A 25440-nucleotide genomic window follows, 5' to 3' on the forward strand; every position below is an offset into this window, starting at 1 on the left:
AAGCAGTGTAGTGGCAGTCACTCAGGGTGTGTGCACCTTGCCTATGACCAGGATAGCAGATGGCCATGATATGTGCCAGAGCATGGCCATGGAGGCTGGTGGAGAAAATGGCTGTGAAACCAGGACAGGCTGCCTTTCTGTCAAGAGGAGGAAAAGTTGTGCTGTGCTGTCCTGGCAGCAGCTGCAAGGGAATCCTGGAAAAAAGAAGGAGTAGACAAGTTGTCAGTGTCCCAGCTCTGAGACCTCTGGGAGCCAGACCACTCTTTAATGTAGAAAGAAGTAAGCTGTTGCTGCTAATGGCTGTGTGTATGCTGCAACTGCATTGTCTGTTGTAAAAACAGACATCAAAGATACTGAGGCATCTTCCTGGTATCTTCGTTAGCACGGTCTCAGAGTTTCCCATCCAGTAGTCATACAGTATCTGCATGAAAATAACAGGTGGGAAATGATGTCTGGAACTCATCCCTGCAGTGCCTGGTGGTGTTGCCAGGAGTGCCTGGAAGACCCTGATGCTCAGTTTGTGTCTTTCAGGTATGATTGTCGTCTGGTTGAACATCAGCCATTAAGGGTATTTATGAAGAACCATCTTAGATGGTTTCCTCCACTGGATCAAATGACATTTGTTTTAATGCACTGTTTTTACAATGGGAGATTATTTTGATGTAATCACCCAGAAGTCTCACCTCGAAGTATGCATGGAGCGCCTTGCACTGAGTGTCAAGAGCCTGATGTTAGCTGTTAATAGTGTGTGCGGGCATACTTTCTTCCACTGGGGTGCTGGTCTTATCCTATCTGTATTGTAATAAGAATGATGTAGACATCTTATTAGAAAAGATGGGGGTTTCCAGAAAAGAAAGGGAAAATATTTGTTTTCTTGACTAACAAAACACTCTGGCTTACCTCTCCCAAAGGAGAAAAAACATAATACATAGCAGCATAAAAGTTTTCAGTTTTACCTTGTCTCATGGCTAACCTAAAATACATGTTTAGGCAGCTTTTCTGGGGTGGGAATGGAGGCATGTGGCTGGTGAAGCTCAGTCCTGGGAAACCTCAGATGTCTCAGTAGCTCTAGACCAAAATGGTGCATTTTCCACATGCTTCTGTGAGACATGGCACATCTCAGGGAATTTTTCTGTACTTCAGTTCCCTGTCTAAAAAGTATTCTTTATTTAATAGCAGGCCTCTCTTATATTCTGTCAGTGTCTGTTCTATATTCTATATAGTCTGTATAGTCTGTTCTTGATGTCTTTACCTGACACTTACTGCCTCTCTGTGGGTATCTTTGACTAGTGGGTGTCCACCTGCGCAAACAAACATATGTTAGAATAAAGCAATAATTAGATATGAGCTTTATCTTAGAAGCTGTGCTTTCTTGATACCAATATGCTTCTGCAACACTGAAGTGAAAAGATTTCGCATAGCTATGCACTGGCACAATTTTCATGCCTGACGTGTTAGGGTAGAAGAAGCTAAATGGTTTTCTATGAGAACAGGATGCAAATACTTCCCACTACCTCTAAAGCACGAGGACAAAAACTTTCATTGCTGTGAAGATTCAGTGGGAGGTTTCTTTCAGTCAGGGGAAAGAAAGAACTTTAAAAATAAGCCAAAAATAGCCCTTAAGCACATCCAGTTTAGTCCCATAACTGGCACATATAAATGAGAGTAGCCTGTAATTCTTTGCAGATTATCCTCTGAAGCTGGGGGAACAAACTTTGTGGTCATGGAATGCACAGACAAAGCAAAGTGAGGCAGCACTTGAAAAACTGTCCTGGCTTACAAGTGAATTGTCCTGGAACCTCTGTCCTGTCATGTATTTTGATTATGAATTTTAATACTTTGTCTTTATTGTTTCCAGTTCCAACTGCTGATTGAAGTTGCCTGGCCTCTGTTTATCTTCTTCATCCTGATCTCTGTAAGACTTTCATATCCGCCCTACGAGCAGCATGAATGTAAGTACCAAACACAGCAGCTGCACCCAGAGTTGTCATTGTTTCATGGCTGGAAGGTAATAATGCAGCTGGCAAGATGCAAAAAGCAGGAACAGTGATTGCATGTTTCAATCAAATTTTCAGGGAAGTTTTAATGGCCCCCTTCCTTCTACCTTGAGGACTCTGTTTTGACATGTTAATGTTGCTCCAGGACTGTACATTGCTCCTGTTGTTCTTGTTGTTTCTCTTTTTTTTTTTTTTTCCTTTTATAATGTATTATCACAATTCTACAGCAAACTCTTGGCTAAGTCTGCAAAAGCCACACAGAACCCAAATCTTATTTCTCATTGTTAATCTGTATGTAATTTAGGATGAAAAGAAAACAGCATTCAGATTTGTAAGAAAGCAATTTCGTTTTCAGCCAGCAATGTGGATTAATGTATCACATTAGAAAGCACAAGAGCAATTCTATTCCTTCAAACCACTAGACAGCCATACATTTATGGGAAGAACTGTTTTATTTTTCTCTTTACATCCTAAATAGTCACATTTCTACTTTTCTTCCAAAGGATGTTTATTCTTGCTCTGCAATGATGATTTTTAGGTCTCTGTGTTGTTTGCCATTTGATTTAGGAAGCATGACTTATTTATTTGCAACATGCCTTGTCTTACTGTGGTTGGTGACAGCCTCATGCTGCAATTAGCTGACTGTGGAAGAGCTCTTTGTTTATCTTTCCTTTGCCTGATTAGTGCAAGGTAAGGTTTAAGGGTCAACACAGTTTGATTCTGGAGGGCACTCTGAAGTGTTCCATTCTTAAAACTGAATAAAGAACTAGCTCTTACAACACTTACCCTGTGCTTCTTCGTGGTAGCTGGGGCATTTTATGCTGCTTCCTAGGCTTTCAAGCTAACAATGATCCTTTCAAAGCTGAAGTGTTAGTGTTTGCAGTTTCCCATTACACTTTGGACACTGCTGGTTCCATGTAGTGCCTAACTTGCTTTCTGCAGTGCTTGGCAGGGTAATTGAAGCTTCCCTAAATTAAAACTCATATTTTGCATGACATTTGAATTGCCTTTTCTGACTGTGACAGTGGTGTTTAGGAGAGATACCCTGTAATATGGATATGAAGCTGAACAGAAGCAAGAGAAACAATAAGCAGTCTACTCAGCTGGTATAAATAACTAGCGGCCTCAATGGTAATTTGTCTCAGCTGTGGCAGTGTTGTATGTAAATTCAAACCTAGCAAGAACTGCCTTTTCATGGAGTGGTTTAGATTAGGCTTGTTAGTAGTTAGCCTTCTTGTAAATCGTTTGCTCTGGCACCCTGGTGTCACAAGCGGAGTTTTGAGTCTTTAATCTGCAGCCCTTTTTCCCTTCCCAGTTGTGTTGACTGCTGTTTTGTCTACCTTCTCTCTGAGTTGTCATTAGGAATTGTAGACTGTAGAGCATCCGGTGACCTTTTAATTCAACTTTTTTGGGTAACTCCTCCATTTTTCTGAAGGCTTCTGAGAATGGGAAGGTCTGGATTGGTTTCATTGAACATTCGCTCATATGCTGACAGATACAGACGTGTTTTATAGCGGAACATTTTTTTGCTGAGCTGTGAGCAGACGTGGAAAGAAAGAAAGAAACCTTGAGTTCATGATGAGCTTTGTGGTAACTCTGTGGATGCCTGAAGGGAAACAGGATTGTTATCTCTAGTGGCAGTGCTCTTTGCTGTTATGAAAACACTTGCAGGTAATGCCTAATGATAGCAGCAACAGTGCTGCACACAGAGTGCTTCGTAGCCTCCAGGTAGCTTCAGTATTTTAATGGCATAGGCTTTTTCAACAAGCAGATAAGATTTTCAGTTGTCTTTTCCTGTTTGAGAAGAATCACCAGCAATTGGGCTGTTTCTGTGGTTAGAATTACCAGTCAGAATTCTTTATTTCTATCAGCTTGGCCTAGTGTGAGTAACATTTTTCTGAAAACATGGGGGAAAATTTTGCTAGCTCTTAAGTGATAGTTACATGGCTTTCACCAGACCAGCCAGAGAAGACGTCTTAAATGGCTATTGAGCAAGATTGCTGACTTGCATCTTGTGGAGCTTGACTTCTCTTTTGTTCCTGTGACCCTTTCAGGTATTCAAAATACACTTCATTTGGAGGAAAAAACAAACAAACAAATGAAAAAAACCACAAACAAACAAAGCACAAAAAACCTGACAATCTGGCTTTAATATTTACTGAAAAGCTAGACCTTTGCTGCGATGTAACTGGAAATGGGGTGCTGTTACACTGTTTTCTGTGTGACTTATCTGACTTAAAAAATGGCAGATTCCTGCTTTACTCCTTGAGAGGCAGCTGTTACAAGTATCACTGTATGTAAAAAGTTACCATGAATCCTTGTGCACCCTTTCTGGTTTTGTATTGCTTTTAAGACATTATTTGAGAAGATACTTAGTCATACAAAATAAAAGGCATGGAGGAGACAGATGATGATTCTCTGGGAAATTTTAAGAAAATAATCAGAAAGTATTAGCATTTTTCCTCTTCCCCCTGACTCCCAAGATCCTTGGCCAAGAAGAACAAAAATACTAAATGAAACAAAAGCCAAAAAGCTCAGGTAAATAGCTTTTCTATTTTAAACAGAGAGCTGGGAACAAGCAGTCCCCTGGGTACTGGAAACAATGAAACTTTGGTTCCTTCACTTTTCTCCTGGACAGGGACCTTGGCTTTCTCCACAGAGGGCTGATAAACTCTCTGTCTTCCTTCAGCTGCCTACGTTTTCCAGCCTTGCTGTAATTCAGAAGCTTTGACCTCTTTCTTTCCCAGGGCTTTGGTACCTCTGTTGTGGCTGTGGAGGTAGGGAGCCAGCCCTCCCTGTGATTTCAGGCACACTGTGAGGATGAGGTGGGCACCAGAGGGAAGAATGTGCATCTCATGGTCAAAGCCTTGAGTAACTGCTTTGAGTATCTGAGAGATATTAAGGAAGGGGCATAACCGTCTCCTGTGCTCCTCTCTGTAGTGGGATTGGGAGGGGGTGTGGAAGTTATTTTGTTTGAAGAAAGCAGCCTGATGGCTCACCTCAGGTGTGGGATTGTACAAGGGAAACCTTTCCTCCACTGTTGCTGGAGGGTAAGGGATTCACAAGTGCCTGAGTGGTGGAGATCTGCCTTGAGCAGTTTGTTAGCACATGTAACTCTTGATGAGAATGTGGAACATAAACAAGATGTAAACTCTGGGGTATGACTCAAGAAGAATTGAATACAAATGTTGTTGGTCTACAGAACCCTGACCCTGACCAGGGTGTCCAAGTGGCCTCAAGCCAAATCCTGATGGGATTTGTCCAAAGGTGTTTAAAGAGATGGCTGATGTTGTAGTGAGACCTCTCTCCATGATTTTTCAATGCCCTTGGGAATCTGGAAAGGTCCTGAATGACTGGAAGCTGGCAAACATTGTCCCAATCTACAAGAAGGGCAACAAGGATGACTGTGACAACTGCGGACCAGTCAGACTCACTTCTGTTTCTGGCAAAATCATGGAGAAGATTGTTCTGGGAGTTATCAAAAAACATCTGAATGACAATCCAGTCACTGGTCCCAGCCAGCACAGGTTCATGAGGGGAAAGTCTTCCTTAAGCTTAATTTCTTTTTACAACATGGTTACCCACCTAGTTGACCAAGGGAAGCCTGTCGATGTGATCTTTTTGGATTTCAGTAGAGCCTCTGATACTGTCTCTCACAGTATTCTCCTGGACAAGATGTCCAGCATACAGCTGGATCAACACACAGTGCAGTGGGTGAGCAATTGGCTGATGGGCTGGGCTCAAAGGGTTCTAGTAAATGGGGTTATGTCAGGCTGGTGACCAGTCACTAGTGGGGTTCCGCAGAGATCCATCTTGGGGCCGTTATTCTTCATTGTCTTTATAAATGACTTAGTATTCCCTCAAGTCCTGTACCGAAGTTTGCCAATGACACAAAATTGGGAGGAGCTGTTGACACTCTAGAGGGCAGAGAGGCCCTGCAGAGAGATCTGGACAAACTGGAGAACTGGGCAGTCACCAACTGCATGAGGTTCAACAAATGCTGAATTTTGCACCTGGGACACAGCAACCCTGGCTGTACATACAGACTGGGGGATGAGATGCTGGAGAGCAGCTCTGCAGAGAGGAATCTGGCGGTTCTGGTCGACAGCAAGTTGAACATTAGCCAACAATGTGCCCTGTCAGCCAAGAGGGCCACCCGGATCCTGGGGTGCATCAAGCACAGCATTGCCAGCCGGGCGAGGGAGGTGATTGTCCCGCTCTGCTCTGCACTGGTGCGGCCTCACCTGGAGCACTGTGTGCAGTTCTGGGCAGCACAGGATAAAAAGGATATAAAGCTACTGCAGAGTGTCCAGAAGAGGGATACAAAGTTGGTGGAGGGTTTGGAGGGGAAGCTCTATTAGGAGCAGCTAAAGTCACTTGGTTTGTTCAGCCTGGAGAAGAGGAGAGTGAGGGGAGACCTCATGGCGGCTACAGCTTCCTCACAAGGGGAGCAGGAGGGGCAGGCATTGATGTCTCTGGTGACCAACAACAGAACCACAGAGAATGTCAGGAAGATGTGCCAGGGGGGGTTTAGGTTGGACATTAGGAAAAGGTTCTTCCCCCAGAGGGTGGTGGAGCACTGGAACAGGCTCCCCAGGGAGGTGTCACGGCCCAAAGCCTGACAGTGTTCAAGAAGAGACTGGACAACACCCTCAGACACATTGTGTGAACTGTGGGGTTGTCATATGCAGGGACAGGAGTTGGGCTCAGTGATCCTTGTGGGTCCCTTCCAAACAGAACGTTCTATGATGTTTCTATGATTCTCGTGTTAGTTAAGCATGTATATTCAGAGAAGCATGGCTGGTGGGAAAGCATGTGTATGCATGTGATCACCCCTGCCAGGCCTTTTAGTTGCCTGCTGTTGGGTATTTCTCAGCAAGAAGTACTGTATCCCTATCAGTGTGGCCAAAGATAATGCTGCAAAGATGAGAGTAGCAAAGAGCTTCTCCTATGGGCTTAAGAAGGTGTTTTTCAGTGGAGGATGCCAGAGATGTGTGGTGAACTCTAACATGAAATCAGCCCATCTTAGTGCTGAGTGTTCTGCTTTCTAAGCCATTTGGGGCAGTAACTAGCTCACGATTAGCATTGTCCTTCAGATTAAATACTGTATCATAGTGACTTGTACCCAGTGTTTGTCTCCTAACTCTTGTTTTTGTTCTAGGTCACTTCCCAAACAAAGCTATGCCTTCGGCAGGAACCTTGCCATGGATACAGGGGATCATCTGCAATGCCAACAACCCTTGTTTCCGCTACCCAACTCCTGGGGAATCCCCTGGTATTGTTGGAAACTTCAATGCCTCCATGTGAGTCTGCCTGCTTTTTCCTCATCTCTCTTCTTGTGGGGAGTGTGTGGAAAAAAGAGATGTGGAAGTCATCAGCTAGTTTTGTAACCCTACACTATCGAGGATTTTGCTGTTTCTGCTGCCACTGAAGTACCAGGCTCTCCTCCTACCAAGTTCAGAGGGGCTAGCAGAGAGCTAACAGGTATGCAGTATCCCTGAGTCAGAGCAGTCAAAGCCCTTGATGAATGAAAAGCTTTTCCTGGGTGAAGACTTAGTCCATTCTCTTATTGGTTGTACAGAATTTGGCCCGTAACAAGACAAAGTGTAAGCTCTTTTCTGAGAGAGCCTCTTTTCCTGGTTAATGGACCTCTGAGATGGACAGTGCAGAGTGAGAGGCAGTTGCAGAGCACATCTGGTGGATACTTCCTGACATTTGTCATTTATTACTGGCTAATGTGTTGCAGAAAGCTCAATTAATGACCAGCTTCCTTACACCCTGCCCAGCTTGATGTATTAATGCTATCCGACCAGTTAGGCTTAATGCAGATTAAAATGTGTCTGCAACCTAGAGAAGTATTTGAAAGGAGCAAGAACATGCTTAAATTATTGTGCTTCTAAGAGGATGCAGTTCACAGACAGCAAGCGGCCCTCTCCATCCCCATCTCAAATGCTTTCAAATGCCTGGCAGTTCCCAGTGTAACTTTGTTTGACCTTGCATTAGCAGCCATTTTCTACTGAGTTCCTTGGATTGTCCCAGGATAGCCACTGTAGAAAGAGCTTATTCTACTGGAAGGGCAGTGGCACGACTGGAACGGGGATGTAAAAGTGTGTTGTGGATGCTGGCTCACAGAGCTGATGACTGCTAATTGTTTTTGTGTTTTCCTGTCACCAGTGTTTCCCGCCTATTCTCAGATGCCAAGAGGTTGCTTTTGTACAGCCAACAGGACACGAGCATAAAGGATGTCCAGAAGGTCCTGGGAAGATTGCGCAAGTTGGGAAACTCCTCTGGCTTAGGTAACAGCATGGTTGAAAGAGCAACCTATGTCTGGCATTTCTCATCTAGTTAAGTCTGCATGTGTGTAAGTTTCTGAAATGTACTGTAATGGAAATGTGTGTGGTTATAATTTACTGCACATGAATTCTCTAGAAGAATCTTAAGCCTTTCCTGTGTCAGAGCCTTGTGTGTTTTTTATCTGCTTTGGTGGAAAAGGGATGATCTGTAATGCCAGGAGTAGCAACTGTTCTGGATGTGAAATTACAATCTTTAACACACTGAAGTCAGTCAAAATGCTGGGTTTTTTGAAGGAGTTCAAGTAGTATGTCTTTTTGGAAAATGCTAGTTATTTTGCCATTTAGTCAATGAAGCAGTGAATGCAATATAGCTACAATTTAGTGCTCTACCCACCTGAGCTCTAGAGGGAGGTGTGCTGGAAGAGCTCAGATGAGGAAAAGCTGATGTTTACCACCAGTTTACAAACTCAAAGCTGATTATGATTTGATGATGGAGTCTCAGTTTCTCTTCTTGTTTTGTGTGGTGGGTGGTGCTTGGTGTGTTGGTTGATTGGTGTGGTTTGTTTTTTGTGGGTTTTTTTGTTTGGTTGGTTTTTGTTTTGTTTTTTGGGTCTGGGTTGGTTTGTGTGTTTTTTTGTATGACTCTTGGGTGTAGGATACTTCATTCTTTGCTAATATTCAGTGGGATTTTAAATGGCAGGGTCTAAAAGAAAATGTTTGTCTTGGGGGCTTGCACAGCCCCATTTACTGTGAAAAATAAGCATCCTTCTATTTTTAGTTTGTGTGAGAGGCCTGATATGCCTTCCTGTCCCATGCAGATGAATAAGTAACTAGTGTGAGATGACACAAGAAGCTTGCAGCAGAGTTGGGACATGAAGCAGCTCTACCCAGTCTTGAGAAATGTGGCCAGGTCCCTTATGACTGTCAGGTCTCTCTGACATGACAGCTTGTTAAGAGTTTTTTGGGGTACTCTTCTCTGAAAGATTACTTCTCTTGGCTGCTGTGTTAGTGCTACATGTGTCTATTGAACATGAGCAGAGAACACAGCCATTGAGTGTTTTACCTACAGCCTCTATCCAGGCACGTGTAGTTCTTTGCATGTAGATGGTATTTTAGTGTTTTATGAAAGCTGTTCCTGGCTTTACAGTTGTGATTCTTCATAGTTCTCTTCATTTGAATGTGGCTCAGGTGGGTTCTAGTGTGATGTGAACAGTTTCATGTCTGATGTGTCCTGAGCACACTTTTAAAGCAGATATGGTGTTTTTCCATCCTTTCCTGTGCTGCTCAGTACATTGCAGGTCACTTTGAAATCATCTGTATTGTTAGTGACAGTTTGGCAGATGTGTGTTGACTGTATATACAGACACAAACTGTACAAGGGATTTGTTTTAGACATATAACCTTCCTCTCTCCCCTTCAGGGCTGTGCAGAATCCTCATGTGATCAGATCTGTAGGTCATAATGTAGTCTACTTACTCTTTGAGCATTAGTTGATACTTCTACTTATATAAAGGGGATACCCTTCCTTGCTGGGTTCAGTGTCTGTACCGTCAGGCTGCTTTCTTCTTGCTCTGAGAACTGGTAAGTGGCATTGTCATGCCTTTACCTAAATGTACAGCAGTTTTAAGGGGAAAGGTTGCAGAATTAACCCTTTTCACAGAGATGGACACATAATTGAATCACTGAATAATTTCAGTTGGACTCAATAATCCTGAGGGTCTCTTCCAACCATAAACTAACTCTAGCACCAAACCATGTCCCTAAGAACCACATCTAAATGCCTTTTAAACCCCTTTAGGGATGGTGACTCCACCACTTCCCTGGGCAACCAGTTCCAATGCCTGAGAACCCTTTCATTGAAGAATTTTTTCCTCACGTCCCATCTGAAACTCCCCTGGTGCAATTTGAAGCCATTTCCTCTTGTCCTGTCACTTATTACTTGGGGGAAGAGACCAACACCCTCCATGCTACAACCTCCTTTCAGGTAGTTGTAGACGGTGATAAGGTCTCCCCTCGGTCTCCTTTTCTCCATGCTAAACAGTCCCAGCTCCCTCAACTGCTCCTCATCAGACTTATGCTCCAGACCCCTCACCAGCTTCATTGCCTCCTCTTCACTCTCTCTAGTATTTCAATGTCTTTCTTATGATGAGGGGCCCAAAACTAAACACAGGATTCAAGGTGGGGCCTCACCAGCATCAACTACAGTAAAGAACACAGCCAAAATGAGCTAAGATGGCAATTTCCCAATGAGAGATTTAATATTGTTTTTCATGGACCTCTTCAAACCCTTGGTATGACTTGGTGGCCTTGTGGTAACAAGCTCTCTCTGTCAGAATTACAGTTGTTGTTGTTACTGGTTTTTACGCTTTGTGCCCACAGTAGTATCTGGAAGTTAACTGTTCCAAAGAGAACAGATGCTGCTGTTTTGTATTGAAACACACAGCCACCAAGAGACATTGACATGTACAAAAAAATTATCAAAGCCATAAGCTGAAGCTGTCATTGCTGGGAAGGTTTGAGGGGGAGGAGTGATTCCAAGAAGCATTTCACATAGCGGGTATTGTACAAGTCAGAAGTCAGAAGGCTCATGTTTCTCTGCATTATAAAGACTAACAGACTAACTGCAAAAATAAGCTATACAAGTTCTATTTGTTATATTTCTATAATATTTCAAATGCGTAATAAAACCAAGCCTCTATATCATTAGAATAACAGACTGCACATTGTTGGTAAGGCTTATAGGGAACAAAGCCTGTTTGTCCTTATCAAGATATACTCATTTACAAAGCTTCTGACTTGGGGGTCCCTGCTGCCCACTCCATTCTGATTCATTCTCTGCCTGATTCATTCTCTGACAGCATGCATGAAACAGCATCCTCTAATCTTACGAGTACTAATGTATTTGTGCTTAGTAGTGCTTAGATTCCTGTGCAAAGAAGGGAGCTACAGGTCAGTCCTTCAGCTGCTATTGACAATGAGGTGTGAGAGATGTGTAAATCCTTTCTTCTCTGGGGCACTTCCTCTAGTTACTCTGGGACCCTAAGAAGACAGTAAGAGCAAATATCAGATGTAAGCACACCTCCAAACCTGAAAAAACTGCCTTTATACATGTATTTCCTCAGTTGGCAGGAGGGCTAATTACCTAATGAGCTAATAATTGAAAACATTTGTAATACCTCCTCTGTTCCAGCTCTGGCCTGGACCTGAAGCTATGTGAATCAGTGCTGCAGACAGGTACAGCTTTACAGCTTGTGTTTCCCCAGTGGGAAGGGACCATGTGCTCCATGATGTGGGCTGTATTGGAGTCTGTGCAGCTCCCTCATCCCCTCTCACACTAGTGTGATGCCCTGCTTCCACACATGCTTCTTACTGATGCCTCAGGGCTTTGAAACAGACTTCAGGAGGTGATCTTCCATTACTAGCGTACCAGTTGGAAATGTAGTATAGATTCAGTTCTAATGCCAGTCATGCAGAGCATGTGTGTTTGTATTTGGCTTCAGATATTTGAATCTGTTTAGAGAGCATTTTCCGAAGTCCTTTCACTTCAAGCTTCTTTAAAACAACCCTCACAAACTGATGTTCAAGGTGTGACTGTTGTTGTGTCTGATCTCAAATTAGGCATGTGCTGAACCCTGGGGAAGGGAGGCAGTGTGCTTACACAGTTGTCTGCAAGGTCTGTCTTGGTTAAAGACAAGGTGGGATGCTATGACTTTGTTCAGACAGTGCTGTGCACCTATGCCAACAGGCTTTGTATCTCAGTCACTTCTTGATGAAATAGAAGGTAATGCCTGACTACAGGGCTGTATGTCCAGGAAGATTTTGAGTGCTCCTGTTCACTCCATCTCTGAACTCCAGAAGAGCTCTGTGGCAAAGAGGGGGGAAAAAAGATTATGCTTAGGGAACAGCCCACCCTGGCTTAATTTAGCACCTTCCTGGCCAGGTGGTGTGCCAGAGTTCAGCACAGGCAGCTGTCATGCTAGATGGATGCTGCTGTTTTTGTGGCCACTTTCAGCAAGCCCCTGATCAATGAAATCTGTGTGCAGGCACACATGTACCGTAACATAATCAATTTTACAGGTAGGTGCCAGGTGCTCTCTCTTTCCCAGCATTTGTTACATCTCTGTCCAGCAACTTCACCAAGGTCTTCAGCACTCATGATAAGGCAGAGTACAAATCAGAACAAAGACCTTAGTGACAGCACTTCAAAGAGTGTGACATGGCCTTTGGCATTGCCTCCTGTGGTAGGTTTGGCTCACTGCTTGCAGGCACTGGATTTGCAACAGTCCTCAATGCCATTTTAGCAGAGGATAAAGTGTTTGCAAGAAATAAGATTTTTTTTGTGTTTTGAAAGGTGGAGATACAGGTTGCTGTTGGCCCTGAAGCACACTTTCTTTATTTCTTCCTTCTCTCTACAGGGCTCCCAAATGCTTTGTTATGCATTACCATGGGATAATAAATCAACAGGAAAAATTAAAGCCACCTTCTCTGACTGTTGCTAGCAGTTGCACATGTAAACCAGTGTAGCTGGTATTTATTTTGTTGCTCTTAGTTTTCAGTGATCCCAGTGGCCATGTTTCTATTTTTCTTGACACCAGCCCAGCTAAACAAGAACAGAACAATGAAACAGGCAGAGTGAAACAAACATAGCCTAAGATCTGATGCAGTTTCTTGGGCAGTTGTTGCACACCTGCCCTGCCCTTCCCAGTTGTTTGCTGCACTAGTATCACTCATGGTGTAGGAGAACCATGAGCTGGGTGGTGTTCTCTGCTGATGTTGCACCCTGTTGCACAGACAGATGTTGGGATTGAAGGAGTTTGCAGGCTGTTTGGTCAGTGCTAATAGTGCTACTTTTATTTATAGAATCATAGAGTAGTTTGGGTTGGAAGGGACCTTTGAGTCATTTCGTGTCTCCCTCCCTGCAATGAGCTGGAACATCTTCAACAAGATCCGGTTGCTTAAAGCCTTGTCCAGCCTGGCCTTGAATGTCTCCAGGGATGGGGCATCTACCATCTCTCTGGGCAACACCATCTCTCTGGTGTTTTACCACCCTCACTGTAAATAAATATCTTCCTCATGTCTAATCTGGATCTCCTCTTCTTTAGTTTAGAACCATTACCCCTTTTCCTGTCTTTCTTAGAGGCCCCTTTTAAGTACTGAAAGGCTGCCTTAAGGTCTCCCCAGAGCCTTCTCTTCTCCAGGCTGAACAACCCCAACTCTCTGAGCCTGTCCTCACAGGGGGGCTCTTCCATCCCTCTGATCATCTTGGTGGCCTCCTCTGGATCCTCTCCAACAGGTCCTTGTCTTTCCTGTGCTGAGGGCTCCACAGCTGAACACAGGACTCCAGGTGGGGTCTCACCAGAGCAGAGCAGATGGGCAGAACCATCTCCCTTGACCTGCTGGCCACATTGCTTTTGATGCAGATCAGGGTACGATTGGCCTTCTGGGTTGTGAGTGAACACTGCTGGCTCATGTCCAGCTTTTCATGCACTGATACCCTCAAGTCTCTCTTCGTAGGCCTGCCCCCAGCTTGTACCGATACCAGGAGTTACCCTCACCCAGGTGTAGGACCTTCCACTTGTTCTTGTTGAACCTCACGAGGTTTGCATGGGCTCACTTCTTGAGCTTGTTCAGGTCCCACTGGACAGATAAAGGATGATGGAGGGCTCGGGCTGAAGAGCAGATTGGGGAGAGGCTTTCTAGTGGCATGTGTACTGCTGTATGATAATTGGAATGCTCAAAGAAACATTATCTGCTAAATAATGTTAAGGTCATAGGTAACTCCCTCCTCAGTGTCTTCTCCCTAATAAAAATGGCCGCACACCCTCAAGCTAAACATTAGAATTCATTCTTAAACCTGCCTACCTCTCCCTAACTAAGCTGGTTTCCTCCCTGACTTTCCTTGGATCCTAGTACAAACCAGACAGGCTGGAATGAGGACTAACAAACCATCTGTCCAGGTCAGCCTCACCTCCAGAAACACCAGCAGACACCAACTCTGTCAGGGCGGCACTCCTGCCATTGCACAAGTACACGTAAATACACAATTGGGTTTTCCAATACTGTACTCCATAGTGATATGCAGGTCCTTGTGTTTCCTGTAGAATGGGGAAAATGTTGCCAAGAACACTGCCCTGTGGTATTTTTCGAGAGATCTTGACTCATGGGGTGAATAGGAAGTCAGCTTTACCATAGTGTTTTCAGTAGGAATTTTGTATTAGCCCTCAGCAGAACTCCTCAGGGTTCCTGGCTGCTGCTGCTTCCTAGCCCAAAGCATCCAGCCAGGAAGGGGAGCTGGGACTGTGTGGGAACCAGTGGCATTTCTGCTGGGGTTGGATGCAGCACATAGGAGTGGGGCAGGTAGAACAAGCTGCCAGTACTGGGTACTTGAGTTGCACAAAGCGTTTTGTAGTCTACCATGTTGATAAGGCAATTAAAGAGATTTAGGTACACATGGCAGTTTTCGCACTTTGGCCTTTTTCTTTAAATCACTGGTTCACTGAGCAGGCACAGACTTGAGTGGGTTTTTTTGTTTGGTTGTTTTTTGTGGGTTTTGGTTGGTTGGTTGGTTTGTTTTGGGAGGGTGTTACTAAGTGAAGGGAAGTTGTGCAGGTAACAGCAGATCTTCTAGAGAAACCTCTCCAAAACATTATTGGAAAGCCACTTTTAATTCCCTTACTACAGTTAGTGGACAAAGTCCTTGTGCGAATCCAATGGATGTATTATTTTTTCCTGTCCTAAGTTGAAAATGTGGTCCTGACAGTTACGAGACATGCAGAGAAGAGTTCTTATGGCAGCGTGGGTCCCACATTGTGTGTTGGGCAGTTAGCTGTGCAGCTCTTATTAGGGGGGTGGCATGATATTTGCTGAATTACACATTTGCACAGTTACCACTTTCAGTAGTCTACTTCTGCTTTCCTTAATAGAAAAGCTTCAAAGGAAGCCAAAGATGAGATTAAAGTAATAAAATAATAAAGTAATAAAATGATTAATACAGTAATAAAATTATATTGATAGAGTTTTAGGCTCAAAGGTCTTCTGTGGCATTAAAATTATTACCAGGAGATTCATACCTGTTTCTCATGAACTTTCAGAGGTTTCATTGTCTAAAACTGCGTTCTTATTACATTCTTATTACATGGCTTTGCTTAGAGGTTGAGATGGATAAACAGGTACAGCATAATGCGCATTGCTGACTTCTGATTCTGCAGAACTGGGATTTGGTGCCTGATTTGGGTCTGAACTTCCTTTTGCTGAGATGCTTTTGAAGTGGGAGGTTTAGAATGATGCCAGCTTGGGTTATAGGTAGGTGTGTATGGATGTGGCTGTGGATATGGATGTGTATGGATGTCAAAAGACCGATATCCCTTTGAAAGTAGGATTGAAAAGAACTTAGCGGTGTTACATTAAATCTGGCATTGCTGTAGTGTCTGCACTATACTAGGTGACAAGAGGTTGAAAATAATTTCGAAGAATCCTATCACAGACTGAACACTGTTAAAAAACATGCAAGGAAAATAACAAGCATATCAGAATTGGTTTGTAGTGTCAATTTGTTTTTTTCAAGACCAGCTAACCTGATGGTGCCAGCTAATTGTTTGACTGCACATGGGGAAGACAGCAGTGCCCGTATCTACAATTAGCAATACAGCTATTGCAACAGGTACCAAATTATTATACCTTAAATGCACCATCTTTATCGTGCTGTTAACTTGTCTAGGTAAAGACACAATGATAAAGAAAACAAGAATTAGTGTGCTTATCGCAGTTTAAGTAATATCGGTGTGTGCTGCAGAAGCAGGACAGTGTTAAAAAGTTCTGGGTGCTTGCTTTAGTCTCCTGAAACTTTTCAGCTTCATCTGTCAACACTGTCTTTTATTTTGAGCCAGCAAATAAAACTGAGAGTGTGAAGTAAACAATTAAACCTTTCACACTCTCCTATTGGCTCCCTCTTTTTGTATGCAACCTTATTAGTATAGCTTGCTAATACCAGCATTATGTTGCCAAAAACACTCAGCATTAACTTCAGTTTGCATTTATTTTCTATGTTTTCTACTTTTGACACAATGTGTCGATATGTTCTAAGTGACTTTTGATCTCAAGATCTCAATAAATGGCCTGACTTGTGGAAGACTGCATTTGGTTTGTTTAAGCTACAGGCTGAGCTTGGTTGAGAGAGTGAGATAGAGACTTTACACATTGAGCTTGGTGTTAGTAGCCCACTAGGAACTTTTTACCATTGTCCTCTGGTGAAAAGTTCCACTTTCTTGGGGGATTTCTGTGGGGCTGAGCTCTCAGAAGAGTGGTGATTATGAAACTACCACGGTTGGAATAAGCTGTGTCCAGTTCTATATCCGACCTGGTACTGAGGCCAGAGTGTCTAATTTGCCTCTGACCTGCTGCATCTCTCAAGGTAATATTCAGCTTTGGAGCCTTCTGTAGTAGTAATACATTTTATCTTCATTCAGATATTACTTAATTTTTACAGTGTTCCTGTGAGCTAAATAAACAGCTACAAAGGAACTGGAGCCCTCATTCTGAGACATTAGGATGTGGCAGTTTTCAACGTAGTGAAGATGTAGTAAAAAGTAATGGCTTTGAAATATTGTTTATGTTGAATCAAAGTTCATTTTTACCCAGGCAAGAGAAGGGAGCACCACTTGACTGAGCTTTTTGAAAATCCATGAAAGTTCAATTTTTGTAGGCAGACTTTTTCATGGGAAACAGATGCTCTTCTATTTAAGGATTTTTGATTGTAAAATAAGTAAGTGTTAATGCCAGGATCCTGGCTAGAATCAAACAATGTGTTCTGCCACCTGTTGCTATATTTCTTTGCAGCTTCAACAAACTGCAGTGTTCTTCACTTCCAATCCTAGGGTTGGTTTTGGTGTTGCTGTTTTTTATCGGTAGTGGTTGTGTCATGTTTGAAATGCAGTTTTAGTTTAGGTTACAGATTTTCTGGTTGCATCATTCTTTGCATATGTTTTGTTTCTGGAAAAGTCTAGAAAAATCCTTTGAAATTAAATGCAAAAGCTGTAGCGTTAAAAAAAATACACGTTTTTATGTATTAACTAAGTGTTAATAATAAACTGAGTTTGTTAAAACTACATACTGCTTATGCCTGTGTGGCGTGAAATCTTCAGCTGATGAAAAATTGATGTAGCTCTGAAAATTTAGTGGAATGTAGCTCATCTATTAGCTGAAGATCATGCCCTAGCTGCTTTTTTTTATGCTGACCTGGCAACACTAGTCTGTATGTGGAGGAGATTCAGGCTGATCTGCAACACACATCCTCTGTAAGTAGCCAAAGTTTCCTTCTCCTTCTAATTCAGTTTTAGTTTGAAGGATGGTGCAACAAAAGATTAATGATCTTTATTTAAAATGCCTTATAAGTTATCTTATTAAAGACCTTTTCCTGTGGGTTTTGGTTTGGTGTTTTGGTTATGAGTTGGGTTTTGCGTGTGTAGGTTTTTTTTGTGCATTTTTTTTTGATGGTGGGTTGGGAGGATGGGTTTGTGTGATTTTGTTGTTGTGTGTGTGGGGTGTTTGTTTTGGTTTTGTTTTGTTTTACATCCCTGAACCTTTCTGTTCTTCTAAACATATATCTTTAGAGGCAAATACTACTGGAGTTAGTCCTTTGCATTTTTGGTTGACGCTGGCAGAAGATTTGCATGACTACACACAGCCAGAACTTAAGCATAAACTGTTACATCTCAGGAGGTCCTTTCCTTGTAGGTCTCAATCTGTTTTAGCAAGTGCAGCTGAAACATAACTGGACCATATCTGAGGCTGACTGATCATACATATATGCCAGAAGGGGATTTACTGATGGAACAAAGACAGCTTACTGCAAAAGAGCAATATCTCAAGTCTCAGTGCTTGTTCTGACTTAGGCCAACCAGCTGCTTAGGAAAGCAGCAGCTGTTGTCCACCCAACAAAATGCTGCTTCAGCACAGTAGAAAAAAGTGCTTTTTTGCTTGAGACAAGATGCAGACATGAACGTGCATTGTCCCAACAACTTGCCTCATAGCAAAGGCACAGCTGTGTGATGACATGGTCAGCAGCTACCAGATACCCTGCTTTGTTCACATACTTGCCCACTCCCCAATAGGTGGGGAAAAGTGTGCTGTAAAGCAGCACAGAACAGAAAAGTCAAGACAGTGGGGCAGCCCTTCAAGACCACAAGTGTCTTCACCTACCTGGTCCCTTTTCTTCCTTGACATGTAATCCCTTGCTGACACCTGAAGATAATGCAAAGAATTTTACCAGTGCATCCATATAAATAATGCAGTAGTCTTCCCCAGCACTACTGACTCAATTTTCTTCAGGTTAACTGTACTGCTTTGGGACTCTGGTACACAGGACCAGGTTCCAAAAGCAACAAGAGGCACTGCTCTTTTCTGTGTCTACTAGTAATGTTCCTGTCCTCCACCTCCATGTAAAACACAGGGGACATTGATACTGGTACAGGTATTTGAAGGCATATTTTCAGCCAGCAAGTTATGTCAATACTGAAGAGGAGGAATGGTTAGTATATTGACAGTCCAAAAGAACACCGACCTGAAGGATGAGCTCCTCGGACTGTCAAGTCACAGTCTGTTGGGATCATCCCAATGTGAACAGTAAAGTGTTGCACTTAGGATGCAAGAGGCATGATCTCTAGCCAAGACTTTATGTGAATTTGGGCAATCCAAATCTTTTAAGTGTCTGCTTTTCCATCCTTCCCAAAGACTGATAAAATTCTTTAACTATTTTGGAGTGGTATTGCTCAACAGCCTGATCTATACTAGTGAAGGGGCTGAGTGGTTGCAGAGGTTTCCCTAAACTAGGCAGAGAAAACTTAATTTCTTGTTTTAGTGCTGAAGTTTGATTTTCCTTTGACCTTCTGCCTTCCTTTGGACTTGAGTCTCAAAAGCAAAACCAAATTCATGTCCATAAGAATAACTTTCCAATGACTGACTAAATTGAAACATAGGGAGCAATCACAGGAGGCTGAAATAATTTATGTAGATATGTCTCAGCATAAGTACGTAGTATTTCTTTTTAAACTAATTGGACTGTAACGATTGGCTTGTCCATGTTCATATTTAGCAGTATTTACTATCTCTTGGATTGGTTTGACCCTTAGTTCTGGAGATGTCTTCTGCTGTTGTGTGCTAGATCACAGTATCACAGTATGTTTGGGATTGGAAGGGACCTCAAAAGATCATCTAGTCCAATCCCCCTGCTGGAGCAGGAACGCCTAGGTGAGGTCGCACAGGAATGTGTCCAGGCGGGCTTTGAATGTCTCCAGGGAAGGAGACTCCACAACCTCCCTGGGCAGCCTGTTCCAGTGCTCTGTTACCCTCACTGAGAAGAAGTTCTTTCTCAAATTTAAGTGGAACCTCTTGTGTTCCAGCTTGATCCCATTGCCCCTTGTCCTATCATTGTTTGCCACTGAGAAGAGCCTGGCTCCATCCTCATGGCACTCACCCTTTATATATTGACTCCATCCTCGTGGCACTCACCCTTTATATATTTATAAACATTAATAAGGTCACCCCTCAGTCTCCTCTTCTCCAAACTAAAGAGCCCCAGCTCCCTCAGCCTTTCTTCATAAGGGAGGTGCTCCACTCCCTTAATCATCTTTGTTGCCCTACGCTGGACTCTCTCCAGCAGTTCCCTGTCCTTCTTGAACTGAGGGGCCCAGAACTGGACACAATATTCCAGATGGGGTCTCACCAGGGTGGAGTAGAGGGGAAGGAGGACCTCTCTCGATCTACTGACCACCCCCCTTGTAATACACCCGAGGATGCCATTGGCCTTCCTGGCCACAAGGGCACAGTGCTGGCTCATGGTCATCCTGTTGTCCACCAGGACCCCCAGGTCCCTTTCCCCTACACTGCTCTCTAATAGGTCATGCCCCAACCTATACTGGAACTTGGGATTGTTCCTGCCCAGATGCAGGACTCTACACTTTCCCTTGTTAAATTCCATCAGGTTATCCCCCGCCCAACTCTCCAGCCTGTCCAGGTCCCGCTGGATGGCAGCACAGCCTTCTGGCGTGTCAGCCACTCCTCCCAGCTTAGTGTCATCAGCAAACTTGCTGATAGTACACTCAATTCCCTCGTCTAAATCATTAATGAATATATTGAATAATATTGGCCCCAGTACTGACCCCTGAGGCACTCCACTAGATACTGGCCTCCAACTGGACTCCGCACCATTGACCACCACTCTCTGGCTTCTCTCTTTAAGCCAGTTTGCAACCCACCTCACTACTCTATTGTCTAGACCACACCTCCTCAATTTAGCTGTGAGGATGCTGTGAGGGACTGTGTCAAAGGCTTTACTGAAGTCAAGGTAGACCACGTCCACCGCTCTGCCATCATCCATCCACCTTGTTACATTCTCATAAAAGGCTATGAGGTTGGTCAAGCGTGACTTACCCTTGGTAAAGCCATGCTGACTGCCCCTAATGACCCTCTTATCCCTGATGTGCCTTGAGATGACACCAAGGATAAACTGTTCCATTACTTTCCCAGGGACAGAGGTGAGGCTGACCGGTCTGTAATTACCCGGGTCCTCCTTCTTGCCCTTTTTGAAGACCGGAGTGACATTTGCTTTCCTCCAATCCTCGGGCACCTCTCCCGTTTCCCAAGACTTGGCAAAAATGATGGAGAGTGGTCTAGCAATGACTTCAGCCAGCTCCCTCAGCACCCGCGGATGCATCCCATCTGGACCCATGGATTTATGGACGTCCAGACTACTTAATTGTTCCCTAACCCAGTCCTCATCGACTAAAGCAAACTCCTCCATTAACCTGGCTTCATCCGGGGTCTCAGGGGTACAGGGTTCCCCAGGACAGCCTCCAGTGGAGTAGACAGAGACAAAGAAGGCATTCAGCAATTCTGCCTTCTCTGTGTCTTCTGCCACCAGGGCACCCACCTCATTCATCAGATGAGAGGCATTAGGACTTGGCACTAAATCTGGAAGTGACAGATCTTCATGAACATAGGGGAAGCGAGAGCCACTATGGTCTGCTGACTGCAGACTTGACATCATGTTAAATTTTAAAAGAAGTCAGATGTGAGTCAAGTTCCCTGAATCTCTGACGAGTGAGAGGAAGGGAGCCATGGCAGGGTGAGGCTACACACCCGAGGGAGGGTGGCTTTTTCCCTTCACGTCAGCATTTCTGTGCAAGGCAAAACAGGACAGTCAGGGTGCTTTGATCCTGGGCAGCTCTGCCTGCCGTTTTTCTTGAGCTTCATCACTACATGCCGTTTTCATGGACAAAACCTTTCGAACTGGACAGCTGGTGCTGTGATAAGTTTCAAGTAGCATGATACTGCTAGGTGGTTCTGCCTGCTTGTTTTGGGACTTAGAAATGGTTTTGATATGGGTGTCTTCTGTTTGCATTTGAACAGCAGTGTCCCAGATGCATGTTCATGTAGGCAACTAATGAAAACCCTTCTCCTCTTAGTTAAGTCATTTGATTGAAATATTCAGTCCTGCTTTTTTCTGTGACTGGAATTTCCCCTGAATTTAAGGTCACTTGCTCATGTACCATGAATTCTGGCTGGGGTCCTCCTAGTCACAGCTCACACTTCCAACTTCTGTTCGCCTTCGTGCTTTTTGATAGCATAATGTCATTCCTTGTATGCTAACACCAGTGTTTGGCAGTAGAATAGTGGTATGTGGCTGGATGCAACCATGGTATTTGGATTCCAGTCTATCTATTTTTTTAAGTGTATTTTATTGTGTCTGAGATGATGTTTTGAAATATCTAAAATCTGCTTGTTTACGAGGCTATAATGTTCCTAGTGCAGTCAAAACCCAATCTTAACAGCAAACTGTTACCTGGATTTGACCTTTAGAAATCTTCTCTGTAGTCTGTACCAGCTCCAAAGGTGTTCTATGTACCAATCCTGAAAATAATTTTGTTGCAATAATGAAGTATGTATTGTATGTGGTCAGATCTGAGGTCTATTTCTGTGGCTGAAAAGACAATTCAAGGCTAAGATATTTGCCATTTGTATTTTGTGAAAAGTAACAGAATTTCCAAACAGCTATAACTGCTATGTGATTTGGAGCTCTGCTTGGGATTTGCTTCTTAAAGCAGTATGGTGAAGATAGTTAGGGTATTTCCTTGAAGCCTTCTTCATTTTCCGTACTGTTAGAAGCCTGAATAAATTTTTATTGTTTTTCTTTTATAGGCAAGCTGTATTTCAGAGTTGGCTGTGCTGATAGCAGGTTTGGGCTTTCAGCAGGAGAAGACATGAGATTATCTCTTCTGTGTTGTTACACAGGGCCTATGGAAGTTGTTTGGTCATACCATCCTAGACAGCAGCTCTGCAGGCTGTATTTGCTTGCAGGATTGCTGGTGACCAGCCTGTGGCTTTTGCTTCTGTGTCTTGTCTTTGTTTTCTGATGCAGACTCCTTCTGTTGTTGTGTGTGTTGCGCAGGAGGTGGGATTGATGGCATTTGGGACTTAAAGTAGTACCCAAAAAGAGGTGTGAGCCTTGTGTTTGCTGAGTTCCCATGCAGTTTGGAGGTGGGATCTCAGCTGGCTTAAATGGGCTTTGAATCCTTGAAGCCCACATACCCCCAGTGAAGGCTGACCAAGAACTGGTTGGTCTCTTGTGTATATACCAGTACATGGTGTCTGCTGTGTTTTTTGCCAGAGGGATTGTGCTGGCTGCTATTTTTAAAGCTCTTTTAAGCAAAAATTGTGACTTGTAGAGGAACAGAGAAGGTCCTAATGTCTGCATCCCAAGATGAGAGGGGAGGCATGGACCTGTTGCACAACATTTTTTGCTTCTCCCAGGAAAGATCCTAGCTGCTGGAGATGGGTGGCAGGCTGCCTCCTCTTACGCACATCGCCATTTAATGTGGCAAATACATGAAAATGATGGGTTCTGGTTAAGTGGGTGCTCACTTGGGTATTATCTAAGGCCTGCAGAAACAGCACTGTTACACGTCTGATGGACACAGAGCAGAGAGCTGTAGCCTACCATCAAAACAATCAAACCATGGCTGCAGAAGGAACGTAATTTTGACTGCAAGCAAATTAGGCTTGTATTTTCACACTAGCCAGTCCTGCACAACAGGCCTGCAGAGCTGCTTGATTTCTTGTCAGCAAATCTCAGTATATGTCGCTCCAGCTTTTTCAGAGGACAGCTTTAGCTGCTGCCAGTATCTGTAGGGATGCAGGGAGAGGAGTGCCTTATAGGAAAAGGAAAAATGAAACAGTGATTGCTTCAAAGAAACTTGAAAAATGTTTTTTTGCTTTCTGGATGTGTTGTTCAAAGTTACGAATATAATGAAGGCAGATGAAAATTTGCTGTCTTGCCAAGCCCAGCACTGGCCCATCTAACATGTTTGTTTTTCACGTTGTCGATCAGGGTCATTGGCTCAGTAGGGTACAATGCTGTAACAGGCTTCAGCATCAACAGCATCAGGAGACTGCTGTTTCCTCTGAGTGATCGTCGATTCACAAATCGTTCAGTCTTCAGTTTCACCGTTGAACTTGTTTGAAAGCCCATTTTCACTTTTATGGGGAGTAGCTTCAGACACCTTTTGTCTATAAATCACAGCAATGGGTAGTGAGTGTGAAAATCAGTTGTAGTGTTCAAGTCCACCCATCATACATTCCTGAGGAACGCTTCCCAGATACTTCATTGAAAAATTAATACAAAATTCCAGTGTAAGAGTTAATTCTGCAGCAGCACTTAGTTTGCCTGCCCTGATCCTCTCACCATGTGTTTGCTGAAAACTAAGGCAGGTTTCTAGCCGATGTCCTTGTAGTGATCACGTGTGCTACCAGTAAATGCTTTCAGCTGCTGGAGCTGAATCTCTAGCTCTTGGTCTCAGCCACAGCACCTTAGTTGTGTCTTGCAAGAACTCCTGTTGCTGGGAGGATGAGTGGTGACCAAACCCCAGAGTGAAGCACATTTAACTGGGGAGCCCCATGACCTTGTCTTCTCGTTGTGCTGGGGTGATGTGGGGCACTGTGGCACGGGGTTTGCAAGCAGCTGTGCAGTCGGGCTGGTGAGAGTGTTTGAGGTGTGGCCCTTGTGTGAGAGCTCTGTGGAGCAGCCTCACACATGCCTCCCAGACGGCAGAAGTGAAGTTTTACCGCAGTGGGGAACTCGGAACCATGAGTCTGAAAAAATCTGTGCAGGGAAAAGAAAATGTCTAATTTACTCACTTGCCACTCTTCCTTGTTTTTTCTCCTTCTGTTAACTGGTGTAGACAGGTGCCTCTGACTGTACTGTGCTGGGAAACCACTCTTCTTTCTCATCTTGTTCAGGCACCTGTGGAAATCTGCTGACTCTGAAGAATTAAGCTAAAGCTTCTCTTCCCCCATTCTGTCTCACTATTTCATCTTGCTATGATTCCTTAACGTTGCTGTTATGTTAGTGATTGGGTTGCCCTTGGAGCAGTCTATGTGATGAAGAAATAAAGGGTCATAATTTAACACCATCTTCTCTGTTGCCTTGATGTTTGGCTGTGAGAAATAACATGGTTGGCCAAAGGCTAGTAAGTCCTGCAAATGCAGTGGATATACAGAAAATAACACAATTGTTTTCTGCCTTGCATGTTCCATCAGTAGGGAGTGAAATCCCCTGAAAATACGTAGTTGAGTTTGAAGATGGCACTGTCACGGAGGAACCCCGAAGTTAGTTCAAGGGACAACAGGGTCCAAAACAGCTTTCATTAAACCGGTGAGAAACAGGGTTTTAGCACTCCAAAAGTGACTTAAATACAGGTTTGGATATCAGTTGAGGAAAATTATTACGGGGCAGCAACTAGTACAACAGGCGGTCCACAGAGTGCATGTACATGGCTTCACCCAAAACAATGCCGGAACCATCTCTGAGTCCTGGAGGAGTACACACTTGCCTGAACACGGTGCAGGATTATTTTTAAAGAGATACACGTACTCGTAGTGAGTACGGAAAGTGTACACTCGCGATTGTGCGAGGAAATAATTTAAAGTACGCGTGCAAATGTGCACGGAAAGTTACTTGCGCTTGTATTAAAAACGGAAAGTTACATGTGCATATGTGCACAGAAAGGAAAAATACATTCGCAATCCTGCGAGAAGTTTTACTCACACATGTGGCGGCAAGGCAAGCGGAGTCTCCATCCTGGTGAGGGGGGGTTCTT

The 25440-nt window shown here is 43.7% G+C and overlaps 1 protein-coding gene across 3 annotated transcripts in view; it reads left to right on the forward strand.

Annotated features, from left to right (window-relative positions):
- ABCA1 (ATP binding cassette subfamily A member 1) overlaps nucleotides 1–25440 on the forward strand; it is a 103115-nt gene that overhangs the window by 19273 nt on the left and 58402 nt on the right. For all 3 annotated transcript variants that reach the window (XM_065860176.2, XM_065860180.2, XM_071801989.1), the window contains exons 3-5: nucleotides 1859–1952; nucleotides 7159–7300; nucleotides 8172–8293. In XM_065860176.2, coding sequence (XP_065716248.1) covers nucleotides 1859–1952; nucleotides 7159–7300; nucleotides 8172–8293 — 358 coding nt within the window. The remainder of the gene's footprint in view (nucleotides 1–1858; nucleotides 1953–7158; nucleotides 7301–8171; nucleotides 8294–25440) is intronic.

The sequence above is a fragment of the Patagioenas fasciata genome, chromosome Z (genome assembly GCF_037038585.1).
Source record: "Patagioenas fasciata isolate bPatFas1 chromosome Z, bPatFas1.hap1, whole genome shotgun sequence".
Lineage (NCBI taxonomy): Eukaryota > Metazoa > Chordata > Aves > Columbiformes > Columbidae > Patagioenas > Patagioenas fasciata.